The 22,244-nt window shown below is 45.7% G+C and overlaps 1 protein-coding gene across 29 annotated transcripts in view; it reads right to left on the bottom strand.

Moving 5' to 3' along the window:
* Positions 1–22,244, bottom strand: part of PPP6R2 (protein phosphatase 6 regulatory subunit 2) — a 92,738-nt gene that overhangs the window by 17,546 nt on the left and 52,948 nt on the right. For 15 of the 29 annotated variants that reach the window (XR_015793570.1, XR_015793573.1, XR_015793569.1 and 12 more), the window contains 7 exons: positions 21,862–21,989; positions 20,555–20,721; positions 19,095–19,257; positions 17,763–17,851; positions 16,755–16,962; positions 14,090–14,113; positions 3,399–3,521 (listed from right to left, as the gene is read on the bottom strand). Coding sequence is in view for 19 of the 29 variants with exons in the window: in XM_088129090.1 (XP_087985216.1) it covers positions 3,399–3,521; positions 14,090–14,113; positions 16,755–16,962; positions 17,763–17,851; positions 19,095–19,257; positions 20,555–20,721; positions 21,862–21,989 (902 nt within the window). In the remaining 10 variants the exon portion in view is untranslated. Of the gene's footprint in view, positions 1–3,365; positions 3,522–14,089; positions 14,114–16,754; positions 16,963–17,762; positions 17,852–19,094; positions 19,258–20,554; positions 20,722–21,861; positions 21,990–22,244 lie in introns of all 29 variants that reach the window. The other 14 variants (XR_015793574.1, XR_015793576.1, XR_015793575.1 and 11 more) reach the window with 7 other exon arrangements.

Here is a 22,244-nt window from a genome sequence, read left to right as displayed (position 1 = left end):
ATTTGAGAGCTGGCCTGAATAAGTGTGAGTAGAAAGTAGAAAAGGAGATGACAGTGTGATCTTTGTTGTCTTAACCTGCTTCTTGCTAATTGTAGTGGGTTTTTTTGTCCACTGATAAATTCACGCCTGTAAACTAGAACTGGGTGTCTCTTCTTCTTGGCCACCCTCTCTTGTGGAGCTTCCCCTGGGACCTCCACAGTGTGAAATACAAGGGGGAGAATAGTTTATTCTCGTGTCCCTACAGGGCTGTGTGAGTTCTGTGTGTGGGCATAAACAAGAAGCCTTTTCCATTTGGGTACCCATCTGTACCTGTATCAGTTTCCCACAACTGACCATAGCCTGTCTCTTTGTAAGACACAGAAGGTACAGATGAGGGGTACCAGCCTCAGTTATACACACGCTACCTGCAGCATTCCCTGCTAATGTTAAGGAAAATTTTGGTGTATTGTAGCCAGCGTGCCACAAGCACAACCAGTTTTACTTCAAGCACTTCACACTGTTCTATGCATGTTTCCTAGACAGTTGCCTTCTTTACCTTGCTCTGACCCAGGATAGTTGAATGGGTTCAGCTTGTCTTAGTAATTTGTACGTAACATTATTTTAACACTATTCTTTGAAAATGAGAAAGGCATTTCCAGCCAGTGTTGTAAGAAATTTGAGGGTTAACTCACATGATTTGGTCTTGTCCAGCTATAGCCTTGTTTGGTGTTTCAGATTACTACATATGCCATTATAATTTTGGGAACAAATATTATTGTTAAGGATCTCAATGCGGAGTTGCACTACATTCCTAAAACATGGAATTTGTCATCTCATCAAGAGCTTTGGTTCTATTGAACTTGGGGTAGGACAAAGAGGATAATTTTATACAACTGAAAAGAAACTTACTCTCCTGATTTTAAGGAATGGATCCAGGACATGTGTTTGCTATTTATTTTTGAAAAATCTGTGTTCTAAAAATAAGATGATGCAATATGTTGATATATGATCTAAACTTAATTATTATGAGCTTAAGAATTACATTAACTTCATACTGTTATATCTTTTTCTTTTCTTTGTCATTTTTGGTTTATTTAATTGCTATAATATATCTAAGTTTTCTTTTTTCTATACTGGTGCTGTATTTTTTTATATTTCACTATTTAAAATGCATTTTTATTAATGTGTGTGTGTGTGTGTGTTCTGTGTATGCTAGCATCTGCCATCCAAAGACTGCCTTGCAAACCAACTTACTGTTGCCCATATCTGACCAACTAGGAGGTCTTGAAAGGATGTAATTTCCTTACAGCAAATAGCCATCAACAGGCCTATCTTCCACCTAACGCTCATTCAAAGCCAATCATGTGGTGTACATCTAGTGGTACATCTAGTAGTACCAGCAACATCTAGGACCAAACTCTGTGTGAAGTTCCTTATTCTATTTACTCACTGATTTCCATTGTACCTTTGGCTCAGGAGCTTAAGGTGGGCTTCCTATTTTTCCCCACAACCCTGTGGTGGAGGTTGGCTGGAACCTGGGTCTCCTTTCTCTTAGTCCAGCACCTTAACCACTAGTCCACACTGGTCCCCTCTTGTCTGTCTCACTGAACAGTACCTCAGGAGGAATGTAGTACCTGTAATGTTGCCTGATCTGATCGCTCGAAAATAGTCCCAGCTGGTACACTAGATCAGGGGCTTTCAAACTGTATTATAGGATTGAGAACTGAATGGGATTCCATGAGAGACTAAATGCAACATAAAAAAGAGTTCACTCCAACACAGCCAATTTTCTATCATTAGAACTTTGTCTCTTGATCAGGGGTTCCACAGTCTGAAAAAGTTTCAAAACCCCTGCACTAGATACATTTCTTCCGGCCCCCATCAAAGAGATGCAGAAACAGACCCTGAGAGTCTGGGTATTTATAGAGATCTGAAGGGGGGGATTGGGGGTGTGTGGTGGGGGGGTTAGGGGGGGTGGGGGGGTGGAGTAGGCTATACCGGGAAGCCATTGAGATTCACAAACACCAGCACAGCTTCAATAAAAAAGAGGAGAATCTAAAAATCAACAAAACCTGGCTACCAATCCTGAAAAATACAGCCTGCAAAAGGTCAACGAACTCAGCTCAACCACCAGGATGTGTGAGCAGCTCACACAATGAACATGATAATCACCCCCAGCAGCCCCTCGTTAACAACTCAATAGAAGAAAAAACCCTGCCTAATCCCCAGGAAGATACACACACATTCTGACACCAAAACAAGCAGCCACTCGTTAACCCAACCCCACACACCCCCACACACCCCCTAAGCCCCCCACCACACACACCCAATCCCCCCTTCAGATCTCTATAAATACCCACAAAAGGGTCACATCATCCTGGGCACAGAGAGAACTGCTCCCGTCTGTGCTCCTGCTCTCTGAAGATGCCGGTCACAGATGCTGGTGAAACGTTAGGAAACAAAACTTCCAGAACACAGCCACACAGCCCGGAAGACCCACACCAGCCATCGTATTCCGGCCGTGAAAGCCTTCAACAATACACAGATAGAGAAAAAGTCCATTCTCTCCTCTATGTGACAATCGTTCAGACATCTGAAGCCCAAGTAAAGACTAACAACTGAAGTGTTCAACTGTATTTCTGCACCACTAACTTAATGTGGTAGAACCTGACAGAAAGGACCCAAAACAATGGTCTCAAGGGCCAAACCTGCCAAGTACTCCAGGAAAATCCACCCTAGCGAAGGATAATTGAATAGTTGCCAAGAGGTCAGAGAAAAGTAGCAGGGCTGCACTCCCTAGATCCAGTTCCTGGTTCCGGCTTTTGCCAAGGCAACTCAAGTTGTCTTAATTCCATTTTCTGGCCCAAAATCAACTGAAATATTCTTGTCCACATACAGATGAAGGGCTCATATTATGTGGAGTAGCAAAGACTCCTCTGTTTGCCTTTCCTGATTCTCAGTAAGAACCTTCTGCATCTACACTTCTAACAATGCAGCCCCACCAGCAATTGCGCAGTGGTGGGCTCATTCTGCTTCCATCACAGGACATGCAAAAGCTGTGCTTGTTAACCAGCTCTGGGCCCACTGCAGGTTTTTAGACAAGACCCACATTTTAGTCACAAAGGGCCCCAAGTGGGGCTAAAATGGCTACCGCAGGTTCACCCTTCTTCTCCACAAGAGGGTGATGGGCAGCCGCCACATGAATCGATCTGTGCAAGGAGATCAGCTAAGATCCGAGAAAGCGACTGAACTCAGATTTTCACCTTACTCCTTGCCCCACCCCACCCATAACTGAAAGAGCAGTATTCCTTACGAAGCCCCATTCAGATACATGTTTGGCCTCCATCCCCAACCAACAGAAATTCAGCCTGCAAGTAGCAAAGTACCTGGTTTTAATTCGTACCTGCTCCTGCCCTCACCTGTCCCTCTTGGCTTCCGGTGTGATGGCTGCAGCAGCAGAGCCTGGACAAACATCAAATGCCTGGGCAGGTTCGCTCTTCAGAGTATTCACCAGCTTGTCAACAGTCACAGAGTCGTTACTGCTGGGTGAGAAGAACTGAATTCAGGTTAAATGATCAACTATTGCCTCAAACTATTCTACTAGAGAAAATGAACTTGGCTCTTCGTCTGAAGCAATCTCATGAATTCCTGGGAAGGAGTGAGAGATTACACCAGTGCTGGGTCCTGCAAACTCAGCAATAACTCAACCATTGAGAGGGCTAGAAACATTCAAGGAAGACAGATCTACAAATCTAGCAAATCTATTCACGTTGTGGGCAGGCTGCTTCCTAATGCCAACTGCAGAGGAACAATGATGACAATGGGGTAGATCTCCACCTCCTACTTTTGAGCACACCAGAAGCATATGGTTGGCCACTGTGAGAAACAAAAGGCTGAATCAAGATAGGTTAAGGTCAGGAGACCTTATGTGAAGAGTCAACACAGCCTCAGCAGCAGCCCGGCAGGAAAGAAAGGGAACACCTCAACTCCTTGCTAGGCTGACAAACTAGGCTAATAATTGAAACAGGCAGGCATCACTCACCCCATCTCTGAGACTGATTCAGGAGAAAGGGGAATGGACCTTCCCACCTACTCATGGGAACAAGGGACACACCAGATACAGCCTTGAGCACCCTGCAAGGGACCATGAAGCACTGGCCATAGGTGGTATTTTCTTCATGCCTCCCTGTTGAAGAGGCCCAGGAAGAGAGAAAAGAACAGAAATGAACAACTGACTAGACAGATAGGACCAATGGAAATTGCTTGGATTCTTCCATCATGGATGCATTTATAAGAGGAGGGACTCCTAACAAGAGATGGCTGCACCTTACAAACCTGATTTACAGGGCTTTAAACTGAATGCTGTAGGGGAGAGAAGGAGAAGATAGCCCAGAAAGTAATGGAAATACTAGGAACGGAATAGGGTTACTGTATGCAGAATGTTGAGGCACCCAATAATGAGTGTTTAAATACAGGAAGGAATAGGTCACCCAAGGATTAATGTTTCTATGTGAATGCAGAGTATGGGGAACAAACAAGAAGTACTAGAATTCTTAAAATAAGAAGGCCAATATGATTTACTAGGCATTACTGTAAACTGGAGGGACAAAACTCATGGTCTGAATGCAAGGACTGAACTTATTCAAAAGTGATAGGCCAAACAAAAGGGGAAGAGGAGGTGTGGCACTGTATGTGGAAGTAGCGCACACAGGTACTGAGACCCAAGAAACTGAAATGCAGGGTTCCTGTCCAAAGCATTTGGGTAAGAATGCAAGGAAGGGGAAACAACTGCTCTGGGGATTTTGGGAGGAAATGACCATGTGACTTTGAGGTTCTAGACTGTTCAGAAAAGGAAACTTGAGCATAGTCCTACATGCGCACACACGTTTCAAGCTTAAAGGAGAAATACAAGATGGAATGCCATGTTTGGAACTTCTCAAAGTACCATTCCAACAGGTATTGAAAATGAAGAGCCGCTCAGGAAACAGCTGTAGTTGCACAGGGAGCTTTCACTCGAGCTAAAAGGGTGTATATAGGAAATGGAGTCTAGTAGCACCTTTTCTGACTAACAAATTTTGTTAAAAGGTATAAGCTTTTGTGAGCTGCAGCTCACTTCATCAGATCCACAGAATAGCTAAGCATCTAGATCAGTGATTCTCAACCTTTTTGAAGCTGCCACCCCCCTAAGGAGCGGAAAATTTTTCAATGCCACCCTTTGTGAAAATCCTGTAATTTAGGGTATGGGGGGGGAGGAGTTACTGAATTATAAAAGGCAAAAATTTTAAGTAATTTTTTTCAGTAGACTTACACACCAAATTTGTTTGATTTAACTCGATACTTTTTCTCTGGAAAGTAATTGCATTCCTTTTATTAAAATTAAAATGACTAATGAAAAAAAAATGCTTAAATGCTCTTTTATGTAAATACGTTTATTTCAAAATGCTGTAAATAACGTTTATTTATTTTTTTGATGCTCGTTTTTTAATTTTAATTTTTAATTTTATTTATTTTATTTGTTTTGCAAATGCTTTTTTAATGTTTAAAAATTCTTTATTCTTAATTAGGTAATTAAAAAAACAGCAAAAAAATACGCTAAAATTTTTTTTAATGATAGTCCACAGTCCTGGGTAAAGGCGATTGATGTTACTTTGAAGCCAAAATTCTGTGAGACGATCACCATTCTGGAAGCTGGCTTTCAAAGTTTCATTAGTTTCTCAAAATTAATAATTCACAACCACGATAAAGAACTAATAACCGCACTTATCTAGCCGACTGGCCAAATAAACAATGAAAGTAAATCGAAACTGAGGGGAAAAAACAGAAATGAAGCGAACGAAAAGCAACTCAAGAAACACGGGTCAAATCAAACGTTTATATTGAAAGGACGCTCAACGCACGCACTGCGATTAATCATGCGGGAAGACAGCTGACGCATGCGCTGTGCTAGTTGGGATCGGAGAAGAATCGTAGTGTCGAGTTCTTCAAGATCAGCCTACCTAGAATACAAATTCGTCTCACCGTTCTTAGAAGTGCGTGAGGGCAGCCGTCGCGTAAGTTTGTTTTATTGCTGGTACAAATGGTGTAAACCGGATAATCGATTTAATAAATTTTTTTGGGAGTTTTAAAATTAAGTTCGAATGCCAAAACATGCTCATTGCCTCTCTACCGCCCAAAACATGCCCACCACCCCTCAGCATCCTCCCACCGCCCCCCGGGGGATGGTACCGCCTCCGTTGAGAACCAATGATCTAGATGACTGTTAACTGAGAAGGTACATGGAATGTGTCTCACATGTAACCTGCATTTACATAATCACCTGAATCCCCCCCCCCATTTAAATGCTACATTGGTCTAGCCACTCTATTCATCTAGCTGTAGCTTATATCTTTTAATAAATTTTGTTAGTCAGAAAACATGCTACCAAACTCTTTTTACCACCAGAGACTAATAGAGCTCTCTTCCTACAATGTATAAGACAAGGAACATGAAGGTAATCACTCAAAAGGTAAACCACCAAGTAGCTAAGATCTATAGAAAAAAACACAAAAAAGCTGAAGTGTGAAGGAAAGAAGGTACTCAAGAGAATAGAAAGCAAATGAAAAGAATGGGTTTATCAAGAATAAATAATGCAGACTAACCTGATCTCCTTTTTGACTGATTAGTCAGCCCATGAGAATGATGTAGACACAGCACATCTCGATTCAACACAGCTTTGAAAAAGACAGGATAGGAAAGAAATAGGAAAGGGACCAGGAATATAGGATGCAAGGGAAGAGAGTGGGCAGCAGTACATATGAATAGGATCTGAGGGTCCTGATGGATCACAAGCTGGACATCAGCTTACAATGTGCAGCAGCTGCAAAAAAGCCTACGTGTGTCAGACCACAAGTACAATAGCGTGGGCTAGCCATCACCTTTAAGGAAGGGACTTGACAAACTGGAGTGTTACCAGAGGACAGCAGCCAAGATGGTAAGGGACCTTATGAGAAAAGTTTGGAAGCCTTTGGTTAAGCTGGAGAAGAGATGACTGCAGGGAGACATGAGAGCTGCTTCAAGTATCTGAAAAGTTGCCACGCAGAAAACAGGGCAGAAGGGCTCAGGGTGGTCCCAGAAGGCAGACCACAAAACAAGGGGCTGAAATGACACGGAAGGGGTTTTGCTGGGATATCAGTAAACATTTCCTAAAAGTAAAACTTATTCAGCATCAGCACAGAGTGCTTTGGGATGAGGTGGACTGTCCTTTGTGGGAACGGTTGAAATGGGGGCTGGGAGGCCATCTGTTGGGGATGCTGTAGTAGTAGACTCCAGCACAGGACAGGAGGCTGGACTGGATGATCTCCCGTGTCTCCTCCAATTTTTACGTTCTGTGATTCTATAAACTATAGGGAAAAGGAAAGTACTTATTTCCATGTCTTTTTCAAGAGAAAGCTCCACCCAGATAGTTGCAGAAGCAGGAAGCTGAAATTCTTAAGTGTCAATGACATTCCAGAACTGGATGACCATCTCGGTTCAGTTCGACTTCCAGATGGCAAGAAACCCTTGCTGTTGTTTCCGTGCTCCCCACCTTGCTCTCACACACAAAACAAGTCAACAACAATGAACACTGGTATTAGGACCAGGCTGGAATCTGAAAGGGGTGGCAGGAGGTTCTGCTGTACCATCAGTCAGGCATTAAGAGGAAAGCAACACATCTCTTCAGATGCAAACTCAGAGGAAACAGAGCACTCAACGTGGATACAAACCACAGGCATAGCAAGCCAAGCTATTTCCTCGACCTGGAGCCAACACTTTCAAGCAAGGCTCAGCTGAAGACAACTGGCAGGTTTCCCTGCCACGTTAGAGCTGCCCTGCACTTCAGCAAAATGGCTCCAAGAACAGCACCTGGCTCTTTTTGCTCATCGACAGTGCCACCTTTCATATCTCACCAAGCTCCACTCAGGTATGATTCTGGAGGAGCTGAGAGCTCACATCAAAAGGGGATGTATATAAGAAGCGGAGTATTGGATGCAGACGTTCTGTCAGCAGGGTGAGGGGATGAACAGATCAGCTGGCAAGTGGGCAAACCAGCAGTCTGGCTGAGGCAGGCAGAAGAATCAGCTGGCTGGGGATCATGCTGCATGCACGCACGCACGCACGCACGGGGCTGGTGCTGGAAGAACATGAAATCTCTGTATGTCATGCGGGTTCAGGAAGAAGCAAGCGCAAAAAGCAACTGTTTTTCAAAAGGAGAGCTCTAAACATCCACAGGGACAATACAGCCCTTTTGTCCTGGTAAAGAAATATGAGTATGGCCAACTCTTCCCGCAGCAGCAGCAGCAGCAGCAGCAGCAAAACTATGGCTGTGGGAGTGAGAGATGCACTGACCTGGAGGATATAATGGCTGCACAAGTGACATATCAAGGCTCTTCCACGTGTGGTTCCCCTAAAACACATCCCCCAGCCAAAACCCTGGGTTTGGAGGATCTTTTCAAACTCCTGCTCAAGAGCCGTTTCAGCAAAGGGGTTTAATGCAACCAAAAGAAAACGTTTGGTGATAAAAAACAGACCTCCTACACAATTCTTCAGGAGGACTCTAAAAATTTATGACTCCAATTAGATCCTTTCTGAGCTATAGATCCACTTCTATGTTTACAGAGTTCACAGTAACTATGATAATGATACACAAAGAAAGGGGGGGAGAGAGAGAGCTGCCATGCTGTAAGGACAGCCATCTTTTCTCCCTGCATGCTCCCTAGAAGCAACATTTCATGATCACAAAGCAACATTTCCAAGGATAATTTCAGCCACATGTTGAAAACAGGTAGCTAGAACTTGCTTCCTATTCTAAGGATACTCTGCACTTATCATGAAGGTCCTTCTGTAACAGTGGAGACGGGGCATCCGAGAATGAGAGTAACCCTTTCACTGAAGGCAATTAGGAAAGGTTTTGATGATGCTTCTGGAGGGAGGAAATTTCTCCTTTCCCCAGTTTGGAAAGATGAGCTGGAAAGACCGCCCAATGGAAAGAAACGTAGGAAGAAAAGTGAAACAGATTGTACACATTTGGTTGGAAACCTGGTCAGGTTCCCTTTCCCTTTTTTTAATATACCTGTTGTCTGAATGATCTGACTCTGCTGTAGAAAAAGGACCTTCGTTGTAAGTCTGAGGAACTGCTTTCCTATAGCACAGCCAGGGCATTGTACTTAGCAAAGCCTAGGGTCCTACTGGAACAAAGTTCTACAGTGTTGTCCTGCTGAATGTCTGAGCATTAAATTCACACTGCTTTATAACAGAAGACTCTGGGAATCATGTGGCAGCCCCACAGCCATCTTCTTGGGGTGGTGGCGTTAAGGTCAGCCAAAGTGGCTGTGCTTCTAATGGAAGGGAGGGGCCACATCTCCCTGCAGGGCCAACTTTTTCTGAGGCTGGCTGGCTAACCTGCTCCAAGTCTGATCCTCCTGGAGACTGTGACTGACACTGAGGCCCAGGTGGGGTGGTCAGAAGAGGACTAAGTGGCTGAGGCTCTGAATTCCTCTGTTCTGCCCAGGTTGATCTGGTGTCCAACAGGCTGTTGTAGAACTCTTCCTTGGTTAAAATCACCTGTCAAGCCCCACATAGCTGGCAAGCCAAGGAAGCAAGAACATTAATTTCCAGGAAGGTATTCTTTAATGCTAGCCTGGGGTAAAAACAGATTCTTGAATACTGAAAAAGTAAAGTCCCGGCCAGCGTTATAGTGTATTAATTAAGGTGGACACCAAGCACTGGGACTGAAGAGAGAACTGACACTTATTTGTGGAAGTACTTTGTTGTAGCCCCTTGTCAAGGTCCTCCTGTACAAAGGCTAGAACTTGGGAAGGTAGAGGCGTATATTGGTATTGTTCTCTTCTTTTTGGCCCATCAGCAGAAAGCTAGCCAAATAACATATGTGTGTGTGTGTGGTAAAAGCACTTCAGAATGCTAGGAGAGTGTGTATAATATCCCAGGCTGACAAGATGGTACTCATCTCCATGTAACTGTAACCAGCTGAGATCTGGGTAGCTGAATCTGTCCTGGTTCAGCAGATCTGGTGAAGCCAAGAAGCTGCCTGGTCTGGATGTCAATAGGTTGGCCAGGTCTGAGTAATAATCTTCTGAGGTAATTAGACATTATCAGAATCAGCTCCACTCCCTGACTTTGCAGTAGTCTCAGGAACCTGGAGACTAGTGAGAATGGGGAAAAGGTAGTACACGTTGGGGCCAGGTGGCAGTGAGCGCACTTGCTGCCTCTGCTCCATGTGTTGGGAAACGTGAGATTGGGTCACTCTGCAACAGGTCTGAGATTGCAAGCTCCACTGCTGGCCTCCCAAACATCAACATGAGTTGGTTGAAAACAGCTGAGGCTCCAGGTGTTCACAGTTGAGCCAATCCAACCATGTGGTGGGTTCCCTAGACACGTACTGCATGACAAATTTTTGCTTGGCCCAGCACAGGAGTTTGGCTTCTTCCTTCATCAGTTATCTTGACATGCTTCCTCCTTTTCTCCTGATGTAAGCTCATATTATGAGGAGGACTTGGCCTTTTAGGACATTTGGAAATGCAGTCAGAGCTAGTCATGCTGCTTAGTCCCAGAACTTGTTCTGGGTTTCCATCAGACTCTATTGGTTACTTGACCCAGACAATGTACCTCTCATCCTCTGAGGCTGGCATCTGTGATTAGCTGGACTGGGTCAAAGGACTGTATGTTCCTGTTCTTGGAAAAATCTTCCATCAAGGAAGCTCCTCATCCTCATGAGGCTCATCAGGTAACTCTGGAAACTCTAGATTATTAAGCTCTGGAAGGGGAGATGCATCCACCAGAGGGCACCTGAGTAGAATCTTGCCCAAGTACTCAGTCTATGCAGACAAACATCTAGCATAGGTGGTGAGGGAGACTGCAAGCAATACAGACACCAAGGGAAGCACTGTCTTTTTCAAACTGTGTGCAGTATTTGTCTTCCTGCCTGAAGAGGACCCAAACTACACCTGCTGCAAGTTTATGTCCTTACTGAAAAAAAAAATGAAGAGACTCGAGGGTAGAATTTCTATATTACAATGCATCTGGGAAGATAAGAATTTCCCAGAGAGGACAGGAGTTCTTCACTGGACATTTTCAACAGGCTGGTCATGTCAGAGATGCTTTAGTGAAGCACTAAGCAAGAGGCTGGAGCAGGTAATCTTCTAACTCCGTGATCTGGTCTGGAGACTGGTGAGTATCGTGAAGTCTAAGTGTCTAATCTGAAACTCTGACACAGCTGTATGGAAATCGTGCCACTTTCTATTAGAATGGCACTGAGGCGCTATAGGCTATGTTTTGGTTGAAGAACACCTTTGCCCTTGTTGACCAGGAATCCCAGGTCCACAAAAGTCCACCTCACAGTGCTAATATCCTTCTGCTTGATCAACGGGTGTTGGCTTAATAGGTCTTCTAGCAGGGGTACAGATATATTCTCTAGGATCCAAGATGAACTACCACAGACACCATCACTTTCATGAACAGTCTGGGAACTGATGTAAGACAGAATGGAAGGACTTGAACTGTGAGAGTCCTGATATTCAAACCTTAGGAATGTCCTGTAGGAGGGATGAATTGGAGTATTTAACCACTGATTCTGTAACAGATCTCAGATCCCCATCTGGATCTTACAGTATCTAGTGCAATTGTCACTCACTGCTGATCCAGAATAATGCAACATTTCATGTTCTTCTCTGAAACACTTAAGAATATGGATATGAGCCTAAGAATTTCTTGCCTCATATGACCAGCTGGAACACCTGTAGGCTCTGTAGGTGCTTTATGGCATTTAGGATCAGACTGCATTTAGTCACTTGTGAGCTGTTGATGGAATGAAGTGAACTTGGGAGGATTCTATGTTATAGCCATGCAAAGAAGTTTTTAGGACCTATGCCTTTGATGTTAAATGCATCCATAGATAAGCAAAATACATTAGCCTCCCACCCACAAGAATGCTATGTCTTGGGGTCTTTGCCCTTCGTCTGGATGATCTATGCTTTCTGTGGTCCCAGGGTTTGCTCATGTGGTAGGGGCAAAAGCAACGGAAAGTTTAGCCTAACATTTTGCTGTCCTTACCCTACAGTTTGTGTTGGTTAAATGCACAGCTTTCTTTTTTCCTTGGTTTTCATGAGAACCTCACCTAGGGGACCCTCTTGTTCAAAGCTTGCTCCCTTTGAACAAACACTGTATCAGAACTGTCTTTGATTTGGAATCTCTGTGGCAATTTTTCAGCCACAACTGCCTTCTGATGGCCAACATGGCTTTGACTGAGAACTGTTCAGACCAGCATCTGCCATGAAGGCAGTGGTCTTTGGCAGTTTGTTCATCCCTTGTCTGAGCTTCTTCTGTCCAGATATGTTGAGTTTGCAAGAACTTCCATAAGTTCCTGCAAGAACTGAGGTAGTGAGGAAGGCCCTATGAGTAGGACTATAGCCTTTTGAGCTCTGCTGTGGGGTAGGATTTTGGATCTGTCCTCTGATAGACCTTATTATGATCCCCAGCAGTGCTGCCGCAAAGAAGTCTACTAGGTAGTGAGTTGAGACAATTTATGGTATATGGAAGAAGGTATAGAGTTTGACAACCAGGGAGGAGCCACACTTCATTGTTCCAGAGACCTCTGATTCTGCCACCAGAATATTGTTGAATGTTCTGAGGAACAGGAGGCATGAGGTGGGATTCCTGGCCACCAGGAACATCTCTGTTACCTGTAGGCCCATTATTGGGGACAAACAGTTCTGATACCTTGAGGCCTCCAGAATTTCCTGAGAAGCTGGTAGAAATCTAATTCTTGGAAGAGTTACCTGGTGGAGAATAGCCACTGGTCTGCTTCAGCAATTCCTCCTCCCTTACTGATCTTGAAGTGTCACAATTGTAAAGGATGGTGACTGGGCATCCCTCCCTTGCTGGGTTGACTGGCCCTTCCTCCTGCGATGGTACCTTGAGCCTCAGATAAGGGGGCCAGAGACCAGTGCCATTTCCTCCATCTCCTCCTGCAGTTCAATTCAGTTGGGAAGAGCCAAAATGGCTTTTGCACCTTTGAGGGAGGGTGATGACTGGTGCAATCCTAGTCCAGAGAGGCTCCAGCCAAATTGGTATGTTATATTCTTTCCTGGGAACTATGTAGTAGAAGGTTAGGGGGATAACAAGGGGGAGATTACATGGCAGAGCCAGTTGATGAAGTTGGAGAAAAGATGGGGACTGAGCATCCATCCCTTTTGGTACCCAGGCCATCCACCTCCCTAGAGAAGCAGTGTCTGTACCAGTATGGATACAGCTCTGGCCAACATCTCCAGAGGAGGACATGGGGGGGCCTCCAACACATCCCTGGATAATGGCTTGCTGTCCATTCACTTGATGGCCTGGGGAGAGAGAGAAAGGAAAGGAAAAAGAGAAGCAGCAAAGATCCACCATGTTGAGGTCACCTGAGGAGGAGGAAAGTGTGTGCATGCTCTGTAAAGCAAGGCAAAGTTGGGACCAGGAAAGGTGGCATGTCCTCCTAGCAAAAGCATCATCAAAATTCTTTCTAACCCCATCTCAAGAATGAATGGGGGATACATACTCTAGGATGCCATGGCTCCACATGGAAAAAAGCATTCAAATCATACCATACTATTGCGAAGTTTAAATCTGTTCTCATTTTAACATTTTGTTTTCATAGGTAACTTTCATGCAAAGACAGAAGATCAGCTGAGCAAAATATGGAAGAAGTCAGGTTAATTTCCCATCTTTAATTATATGTGCAACAGCCATGAGCAACTTGCGTGAGAGGAAACATTAAACACTTGGTCTGTTTCAAGCTTGGATGTGCGGTAGCACACCACAACCAATGCGCAGCAAGGTCAGCCTGGCTCATCTTGAGCACATCATAAGGCTGTAAGCTACTGCTCAATCTGCCAGCTCCTGTTGACACTGGGCACAAAATGTGAGTGCCAGAAGTTTCAATCTAACTTCAGTCATAAAAATTGGGGCCTTCTAAATTTTGTGAAAGTTATTCTTTGAAGTGTTTGGGGATTTCAGCCGTCATTGCAAATTTTGGCCATTAAAGGAGAGTATAATTGTCAAGTGGATGTTTCGAACCCTGCAGAGTTGCTGGTATACATACCCTCCAACTGCAGGCCTAATTATTCTGAGAGAGAAAGAGGGAGGGAGGGAGGGAGGGAGAGAGAGAGAGAGAGAGATAAAAAATGACTGTAAAACCCCACTTCTGACCCCTCCTTCCCTTGGCCAGCTTCAGATATAGGAGCCCATCCTGGAGAGGGATAATTTCAAGAGATTCAGGCAGACTTCTTTGAAGGAAGAGATCTGCCATGGAGCAGTCTTCCCCTAAGAGATGGCCCCAGCCAAAATAAATCCCACCACAGGCAGAAAACCACTGAGTTCAGCATCCTACAGAAGAACTGTTTTTCCCAGGGGGTTCTGGCTGAAAAGGCCAAAAGTCCTGATCTGAAGCAGATTGTTCCTCACATAAATCTAAGGGACCCAGAACCTTCTCCAGTCATTCCATGAGCAAATCCCAACCTGCAATGTGCATCCACCCAGGCTTAAATGAGCAAAGGCCCCTCCTGTCACAGAGAAGAGTAGTTGACTATACAACTGACAAAGACAGGGGTGACACCTGAGTAAGTGCTGCTCCTGCTTTTAAAAAACATTCTGTGATGGATCTGATGAAGACACAATTGGATGTTTTCCCTCCCTCCCTCCCCCCTGAAAGTAGCATTACTCCATTCCCTGCCTTCTGCTCTCAACTCCAGACTGCATCTAGGACCTCTACTGCAGCAGAAGCCCAGGGACAAAGATGAGCCTGCTTTGAATTGATAACAGCCCAATGTGTCAGAAGGCAGTAAAGCGGCTCTGATTTCTCCCAGACCACAGTCCCAGGGACAAGGAAAAGAAGAGGAAAGCCTCTTTCCAGGAGAGAAAACCAACCTACATGCTGCTCCTCCTTGGCCAGACCAACCTTCAGGACCCCAGACTCCTTCTCCCAGGGACCCAAGGCACAGTCTCTCCATAACATGCTCAAGCCTAGCCGTACCACCCCAGGGATGCGCCATCAGAGATCAAAAGAAAGAACAGAGAGCAACCATGGCCTGGCCATTGCAGATCCAAACAGCCTCATTTGTGCTGGTCATAAAAGCCCCACCTTATATTAGAAACTCACTGACAATATTGCCTATCTGGACATAAGAAGAGCCAAAACCCAATGCAGTGAAAAACTGAATGATGGAGCTCTACAGTTGCCTTCTTCAACTCCAGTAAGATGTTGTGATATAAATCTAACAAACAAATAAATAAATAAATAAATAAATAAATAAAAATTAAATAAATAAATAAATAAATAAATAAATGGTCTAAACTAAACTAAACATCATAAACTAGATGTCTCTGGAGTACGTATGAGCAGAGGTGGAGACCTACCCTTCTTCCACCACTGTTTTCCTGAATCTGGTATTTGGAGCGATATTATCCCCAACTGAGAAGTAACAGTCTTCAAAATTAATACTCCTTAACAGACCTATACACTTCTTATTTTTCCTCAAAATAGCATCTAATCCACTTTCAATCAATGAATCTTCTGACACAATCGTATCAATTTTTTCAGTTTGGTGGACCTGGCATATTTTCAGCTACAACCCTAATCAAATGCAATGGATGAAATGGATAATGAAGGACAAGGTTTCTTCCTAGGACCAATCTACTAGAGGAGAGATCCAGAAGACAAAGACAAAAAGCTCCACTTGTTTTCACCTCCAGCTAAATGCACATTTGTCCCTGCTGGACAATGTCACCAGCCTACTTAATGGCCTGGTTGGCCAGCCTGGGCTTGCCCAAAGGTTGCCTCCTTGTCTATAACAGTTCTTGATCAATGACATTAGAGCCACAGTTATTAGAGGAGTTCCAGGTCCATTCTTGCAGAGGAAATTCAGAATGTCAGATATTGTAGTTCTACATTAAGGTGGGTGCTTCAAAAAGCCCATTCATCTTTTAGAGCCCATGAGACTTCTTGTTCTAAGACAATGGAAAAGCACCCACTGCTCTGACTATCATTGCCTGATTGCTTCTTCCTTTTAAAGCCTTCTTAATAAAACGGTTCACCTGGGATGCCCCCCTCAATAATCCACAACCACACTCCTTCCAAGAAAAGTTTGAGGGAGCCACAATAACACTTCAAGTACAGAGGAAGGATGGAACTGGAGCTACTCCTAGGAAAAGGGCTCCTGGGAGGTTAGATCCCTGGGAGGCATTTCCGTGTGTCTTCCTTGGGTTCCACCTCCACTCTGGAGCTGATCAGAGTATCACCACCTTCTGCTGCTATACAAGCTGTTCTAATCTCTGTTGGTAATTTATTTATAGGGGAAGGAAATAATTTTCTAAGCTTGCTTTTTGTTCCAAAGTCTCTGGGCCACAAACGGCTTTAAGAGCATTCAATCTGCTGGGCTTCCTTCCGAAGAGGTTTCTACTCCTTCACTCTGTAAGTGGGCTGCTGATATAAGGTGGAGCACAAATGACTGAATCCACCAGATTGCACCCATCAGTTCTCCTGATCCGGGGAGCTTTCTCCTCTGAAGCTTCCTCATCCCCTCTGCCTAGGCAGAGTGGGCCACTGGCAAGAAGGCAGATGTGCCCCTCCCTGGCTGCTCAGTGCCACAAGCCTGACTTCAACTCATTGCCCAGGATCGGGGGCCTGCCCAGACATCCAGAGTGCCTCTGGGCCAGGGGTCAGGACTTTCCTGCCCTCGCCACCAATCCCCTGCTAACCACGTCCGCACCTGATAAAGAGGGCCTTTTCGTTCTTAGCATCCACAGTCAGCTTGACGGTTTCCTGGCCTGAACCTGTGCTGATGGTTTCTGTGACCACATTGGCCATCTCTTCCTCTTCCTCGCTGTCTGAGCCACCAGAGGAGCTGCTGTCTGAGGCCACCAAGGGTGCCTTCCGTGCCACACAGACGTTCCAGACGCAAGGGGAGGCAGCACTCACTGTACAGGGAGAAGCACGCAATGCCCCATCATGCAAGACTCTCCCCCACAGCAGGTCAGTGCACCAGACCACACATGCACACGCACAGCATCAGCTCTTTTTGTGGGTTCCCTTAAAATAGCTGGCAAACTCAGAAATTAAGAAGAAACTGGAGCACTTGAGCATCAGAGATATGACAGGGCCAGTTGCACAGACAGCCTTCAGAAAGCCATCTCACAGTGGGGTGGGGCAAGTTGTTGTCTGTTCCAGAGCCCAGTTATGGGGACCACTGGCTAATTCTCACCTATAATGCCTTCGGCAGTGCTGAGGACTCTGCTTTCTTTTGAAGCCATTCCACTCTTTCAATAACCTTTTAGGGGGTTCCTAGCAGAACTACTCTAAATTTCTGCTAAGCCCTGCTTAAAAGACCATCAGTGTTCTAAAATGTAGCTCAAGCTCCTGAGCTGCCAGCTGGTGGAGGCCAAGTGTTATTATATCTAAAATAGGTTTCTTGCCTCTTACAACAGGCAACAGTCCCAGAGGAGAAAGGCAGGCAGCAGCCAGGCAAAGCTAGCGGCTGGAATCCTTGGCATTCAGCGGGAGGGAGGGAGGGAGGGAGGGAGGGATTTCCAGCAGACTCCCAGGGAAGTACTGCCCCCCCCAAGTCCAAGACACCCTGCACCAGAAAAAGGGAATCCCAGAACATATCCAGTGGCACAGCACCTGGCAAAGTCTGCTGACCCACACCAAAGGCCCTGCCAAGAGTTTCCCTTCCTGCCTTGCCGAAGGGATGACCGCTAGGGCGACGGTGGCCACTTACAGTTCTCGTCTTGGCTCTGCTTGGGATTTCCTTCGGAACCGCTGTTCTCGTTGTCCACGGGGGAACTGCACCTGGGAGCTGTTTCAGAGCTGGAAGGGAAAAGGTATCAAAGGCTGTCTCTGAGAGTTGTGTGTTTCTGGTCTTGCACACAGCTCCTTGGGTGAAACCCAAATGCAGCCAAGAGGATACCTATGCAGAATACTGGAGCAGCTATGGGGTAGGCACTCTGGGCGGCCTTGGGAAACAAAATACCTCCTCCAGTTTTGTGCCACAGAAGAGACAAAATCTCTCCCCGCAATGCTTGCAGGGCAGTCATTCTAAGGGAAAGCCTGAGACGGCTGCCTAGAGTCTCAACTGGCGGTACCTAACAGGAAGCACTCTGAATTAACCTGCTTTAGCCACAGTTGCTTCTACACCTTCAGCCACCTCCTCTCTCCACACCAGCTGCCCTCACCTGCCCACCCAGAAAGAAAAGGAGCACACACTGGTGGCAAGACACGCCAGTTGGCTCTTCTTCTCATGCCTGGAACAGCTGCTGAAAGGCAGCTGCCGCAGCCCAAAACACTGCTCTTGAACTGCCCTGAACTGTCTTTGTGCAAAAGCACCGCAGAAAAATGCCTAGATGGAGGAGAGAGAAAGCCATGGGGGTGCTCAGGAGAGGCGAAGACATGGGCTGCAAACTGCTGGAAAAGAGGAGGCATTTCCTACTGTAAGCACACACTGCGTCACCCTTCCTTTGAATCAACAGTAACAGTTGCCCAAATGGACTGGAATGCTTTGTAATCCTTTGGAGACTTCCACAGTAAGAGTGACCGAAAGGGCCAAACCTTGAATTAGCAACCAGAAGGTTTGCCCTGAGATGATCCAGAGGAAGTCAGTATCCACCATCTAACTCATTGTCTGCCTCTGGCAGTTTCAGATAATGTCCTCTGCTCCCTCCCACCAGGGCCATGAGACGGATTCCTACCAAGAGTGGTCCTGAAGGTTTCATTTCTTAATTAACAAACAGAGCTGCCCAATGTTTCAGAATACTACACCCTCTGCCCAAACTGGATGAGCAGGTACAAAGAAGGACTGAGGGGCCTCAACGGGCACTGGGTTGGACACACAGACACCATGAGCCATGTAATGGCGGCTGGAAACAGGCCCTCCTCTGTAGCCGGAAGCAACGTGCAGCAGAAAGCTCTCCTCCTGCTCAGTTTCGGAGCATCCCTAAGCTCCTTTCTGGCAGCCACCGGGAAGACAAACTGCTTGATGACATACCCTCCTCCTTCCAGACTGGACTCTTCTGGGCCTGGCAGGCATGTACGGCTGGGCATCCTACCCACTTACCAACAGAAAGGCTGGAAGTCAGTGAACTTGGCCCAGCCTCTCTCTTCAGAAGCTTTCATGCCGGGAGTTACCGAATCCCACACACTGGACCCTATGTCTGTGGCCACCCAAGAGGCTGGAGGCTTGGACTTCACGGGCTCAAGTGCTGTCCTCCATCCAGACCCTACAAGACACAAAAGACACAGTTTTTCATCCAGTGAAGGCTAAGTGGTTCTAACAGGCCTGACCAGTCAGAAACTCTACCATGCAACCCAGAATTGCTCAGTTGGCAAAGATTCTGCAAAGCCACGGAACCCCCATCCCCACATCTAGAGGTGTCATGTCATCCCAAGTGTGTGTGTGTGTCTCTCTCTCTCCCCCTCTCCCTCTCCCCTTTAACAACCTGGAATATAGGAAAACAGCCAGCATTTTGGGTTCTTTCCAAATCTGTTGCCTCACTGTTTACTCTTTCCTGTTCTATGCAGTCGTTTCAGCCACTTATTTCATGGACCTGCCGGGCTCTGCTGGACGCAGGATCCGATCCTCTGCCTGACTCGCAAGACTTTAGCCAAGAGTCTTTATTCTTGCCTCAGAGGCACCACTATTACTAGAAGGATGACAGCCACATTTGGATGACTTTCTACAAGGGACGGGCAAAGAGCTTGAGTATCTGAACATCAGTCTTAGCCAGGTTTGGTCAAGCCACTGAAACTGAACAGGGTCATAAGAAGTCAGTTGGATGTGTTTGTTCCATACAGTGAGTTTCTTATGATAAAAAACGCCTTAAAAATTACATGCTGGTTTTGACAGTTATTCCACTGTACCAACGTTAAATACAACATGCTGCCTAAGTCTTGGTATCACTCTTTCTTAGAAAGAGCCTTGCAATTAAGCCTGAATCCAGACTTCAAGCTGGTAGAAACGGGATTTCAGTTTTCTGAAGCTTGTAAAGTGAAATGGACAATAACAATATTTTAGTGGCACTAATTGCTAGGAATCAACTTTTGTCCATATAGAGATCTTCCATTTACTTGTGAAAAAAACAGTGGAAGCAACTATTTCACAGTGGACGGGCATGCAAATGCAGAAAAATCCTCCAGAGGCTGCAACCATGTTGAACAGGTCCTGTCTTGGACTGCAAGAGGTAGGCATCTCTATCAAGTGCATGGTGTGGCACTGTCTGCTCAATCCCAACCTATGTTAGTCCCCTGCACCAGCTTCAACAGATCTCCCATCTATGTACAACAAGCAGACCATGCTTAGAGAAATCAGGGGAACTGAATTAAAGGCAGGCATCTCCCTTTGCTTGGCAGTGGATAGCGCTGTGGCAGTTGCCCACCCTGCCCTCAAGTCTCCAACCTGGCAGCATTGAGAAATACGAGCACTGTAGAGCCACAGTAAGGACGTGCAGGCTGGCAGCTATTTTGACTCGTAGCAAAAGCTCCAGAGGTCCAGCTATGCACCCCCCCAAATCTCATTACCTTCAGGAGGGGGATCCATGGCCTGGTTTACTTCCTTCCAGGGGTCCTCAGAATGGACAGCTGCCTCCTTCTCTGCCTCCTCTTCCCCAGAGTCCATGCAGCCATCATGCTCCCCATTTTCTAAGCCACCTTTGGCTGAAACTTCCACAGAGTGAAGTACTCCAAACCTGAGGCAACCCAGAAACAAAAGGACAATAAGGAACTGCGCAGACAAGGGCTGGGCACCTCAAGCTGCCTGTTTTACATCCAAGTCTTCAAACAACAGATTTACCAGAGCAACTGTGGGATGAGTATGGTGAACATCTGGTTTCCCTCCTTCCAGCTCTAAAGCTGCAGAGGTAGGCAGGATGACTGTAGTTATCTGGAAGGTGGGCAGCTATCCAGCAAAGGCACTCAAGGAACCTTCCTTCTGCAGAGCTCAACTTTGCCTACTCGCTCTGTTCTTTTAAAGTCCTTTCAAGCTTTGCCCAAAACAACAGAAATGAGCATTAATTCCTCTGTACTGGGGGCAAGGGAATCCTTAAACTTCCCACTTCTTTTTTCTCAGGATCTCATCAACTTCCCCCAATCAGAACTTTCTCGGTCTTCTCCTTCCTCTTGACCAGCTCATTCTCCTTTCAAAAAATTGTTTTGCAATGCAATTCTCATTTATTGCCTCTATGATCAAACCATCCTGAAGTATTACCTTTCTGCTGGTCCTTCTCTTCTGCATTGTCCACATTTATTTATTCTTGAGCCTGTATTTATTTTACCACACACATTTTTCAAGTAACCATGTAAGTAACCATTGCATCCTGGAGCCTAACATACATGAAGTCTCTTTCAAGTCAAACCTGATATCTGGTAAATTCATGGGCACACCCATGTCGTTTCTTTGGCACAGCAGATACGTATCTTCTGCTGCCTTCTTCCAGGGAGTTTTTCCAACTTCCCAGTCTACCCAATTGTCCCAGTATTTCCAGGTAATCCCCCATCCAAGAACTATCCAGGTTAACCCTGCTTCACTGAGATCAAGCAAGGATGGCTGGGTGCTGCCACTAAGATCTGGAAAAAAATAAGATCCCCAAGATACATCCAACACAGTAACAAATTCCAGGGTGAAGCTTCCATTCCTGTCAATATGGCAAAGCACACTGAACACAACAATATAAAACAGGGTACAGGTTGTTCAAAGTCAGTCAACCTGATCCACTCTAGCCTTCCTCTCCCAAATTCGGCCTTAGCACAGCCAACATCTTCTACCCCAGACCCAAATGCAAAATATATTCTTCAAGCTCAGAAGGGGTAAACTCCACCTTTCATCTTACCGTGACCTTGATTTGGCTTGGACTGCATAGTTTGTATCATTCTCCTCCCAAATATCCTCCTCTTCTTCATTATCATCAAATTGTTGAATGCGTTCGCTGCAGCAGGCTTCGAAGAGGGACGCATTGGGCTACAGCAAAGGTAAATACAGGTTCAGACACAGGAGATCTTTCTTTTACAGGTAGTCCTCGACTTACAATAGCAATTTAGACCGGAATTTCTGTTGCTAAGCAATCCAGTCGTAAAGTGTGACCACATCACTTAATGACAGCAATCCCGGCAATCAGTGGGGAAACCAGCAGGAAGTTGCAAGTCCCAGGCCCGCAGGCAGGTAAGTGGCTACTGTCAGGTGGGGGAAAAAGTGAGGGGACGTGTGGGGGCACGG

This window comes from Python bivittatus, unplaced genomic scaffold (assembly GCF_059951505.1).
Source record: "Python bivittatus isolate LINGU-HERP-01145 unplaced genomic scaffold, Pbiv_v1 ctg000730_np1212, whole genome shotgun sequence".
Taxonomy (NCBI): domain Eukaryota; kingdom Metazoa; phylum Chordata; class Lepidosauria; order Squamata; family Pythonidae; genus Python; species Python bivittatus.
Note: the sequence above shows the minus strand (reverse complement) of the source record. Positions and strands in the feature narration are given on the sequence as shown.